Consider the following 2,592-nt stretch of genomic DNA (forward strand, 5'->3'; position numbering starts at 1 on the left):
ATACTAAATCCCACCATTACCATTACATGCATATATCAATAACCAAAAACCATCCATAACCATCAAAATAACACTGAACCACACTATACCCATTACATAACCTATCACACATGTACCACATCAATATACCCATAACACATATAACCTATTACTCATAAACCATATACCTTCATCACCAATCACCTATAACCTATCACCATCACACCTATTACCATCACCAAATTACCCATCACCTATTACCATTACCATACCACACTATAACCATCACCATCCACCATTACCATCACCATTACATCACCCTTCCATCACCATCACTATAACAAACCATACCATCACATTACCTCACCATAACCGTTAACATCACCATCACCATACCATCACTATAACCATTACCTCACCATTACCCACCATCAATCACCATCACATTACCATTACCATCACCTCAACATTACCATCCCTATTACCATAACTATTAATATTCCTATTACCATCTCTATAACCATAACTATAACAACACTATAGCCAAGGTATAACCAAACTAAAACACCTCATTAACTTACTATCATATTACCATAACCAAAACCACCCTATAACCATCAAGATACATTCATTAACCATCAGATAACCATTACCCACCACCCCCCCCCCAATCCCATCATCAATCACATTACCATCACCATCACCATTTTCAATCATAAACCATTACCATAACCATTACCATTACCATTACCATTACCATTCACCCGTCCATCACCATCCACTATACCCATTAACATCACCATACCATCACCATTACCAATCACCATTACCATTACCATCAACCATCCACTATAACACATTACCATCACCATTACCTCACCCATACCATTCACCTTACCATTCCCCATCACCATCACTATAACCATTACCATCACCATTACCATCACCATCACCATTACCATCACCATTACCATCACCATTACCATCACCATCACCATTACCATCCCTATTACCATTACCATCACCATCACCATTACCATCCCTATTACCATAACTATTAATATTCCTATTACCATCTCTATAACCATAACTATAACCAACACTATAGCCAAGATTATAACCATAACTAAAACCACCATCATTAACATTACCTATCATATTACCATAACCAAAACCATCCCTATAACCATCAAAATAACCATCCTTATAACCATCACTATAACCATTACCATCACCATTGCCATCACCATCACTATTACCATTACCATCACCATCACCATCACTATCACTGTAACCATTACCATCACCATTACCATCACCATAATTTTCAACATCCTCTTGCTCCTCTTCCTCTGCATTTTCGTCCTCTTCAGACATGGACCCAGACCCAGGATCTACAGACCGGTCAAGCCAGTCGTCTTCATCCTCTGAGTCGTCATCGGTGTCCTCAAATTGCTGTTCATCTTCTCTGAGAGGGGGAAAACGGTGACCAATGCTATACTTACCTTCCTCTTCAGGGAGGCGCGGTTCTGCAGGACGTGGGAAGTTGTCTACACGGCCTGAGGGAAACAAAGATCAAACGTAAAACCTCTTGTTACAAACATATATACTAAAATGTTTAATGTGACTTCAAATAATAAGGAGTTCTCATAACATTAATTATTTGGATTAAATTAGCAACAATTAAAGTTAAAACAAGAACAGCATACATTAGGAGCTAGATTTGTTTCTTTATTACATGCAAAAAAGTAAATGAAGAGAAAAAATGTTTGAGAGAAAAGGTTGTCACACTGATAGCAAAAAGCATTTAATGAGAGAGAAAAAATATTTGAGAGAAAAGGTTTTCATATCAATAGCAAATATTTGAGACTAAAAAAAGTTTAAATATAAATTTGAAAAGTTTAAAATTATTTCTGAGAAAAATAAATTTCTCTTCAAATACTTTTTTTTAAACTCTCAAATATATATTTTTTGGTATAAGTGTGACATTTTTTTCTCGCTCTCAAAACCTTTGCTCTCAATGAATTTTTTTTTCTCAATGTGAAAATATTGTCCTGGGCAGGGCCACGTTCCTATTGGCCAATCTGGTGAGCACCATCTTGAATTTTTTTTTCACACTGATAGCAAAAATATATATATATATATTTGAGAGTTTAAAAATGTATTTTGAGAGAGATTTTTTTTCTCAGATATAATTTTAAAAATTTTCAATTTATATTTAAATTTTTGCTATTGGTATGAAAACTTTTTACTCTCAAACATTTTTTTTTCTCTCATAAAATGCTTTTTTGCTATCAGTGTGATAATTTCTTCTCTCAAAACATTTTTTTTCTCTTCATTTATTTTCTCGCTTGTAATAAGCAAACAAATCTATTTCCATACACACATACATATATACATACTGTACATACATGTGTCATTAAGTCACCAACAGACAAAAGGCTATACCCTTTTAACCAGAAATGCCAAATATTCTGCAGTTTTTCCACAGTTATTTTTAACAGGTGACGACTTGAGAATTAATTCATGCTGCATTCATATAAAATAATCATTATTTACCATTCTAAAAACTAACCAAACTGTTGATCCGTCAAACTTGAAAAAATTACTGTT

The 2,592-nt window shown here is 34.3% G+C and overlaps 1 protein-coding gene across 1 annotated transcript in view; it reads right to left on the minus strand.

Moving 5' to 3' along the window:
• Positions 1–554: 554 nt before the first annotated feature.
• The window catches only part of LOC116671668 (aspartate and glycine-rich protein), a 4,818-nt gene continuing 2,780 nt past the window's right edge, over positions 555–2,592 (minus strand). The window contains exon 2 of the mRNA XM_032503063.1: positions 555–1,538. Coding sequence (XP_032358954.1) covers positions 874–1,538 — 665 coding nt within the window. The 3' untranslated portion in view covers positions 555–873. The remainder of the gene's footprint in view (positions 1,539–2,592) is intronic.

This window comes from Etheostoma spectabile, chromosome 21 (assembly GCF_008692095.1).
Source record: "Etheostoma spectabile isolate EspeVRDwgs_2016 chromosome 21, UIUC_Espe_1.0, whole genome shotgun sequence".
Lineage (NCBI taxonomy): Eukaryota > Metazoa > Chordata > Actinopteri > Perciformes > Percidae > Etheostoma > Etheostoma spectabile.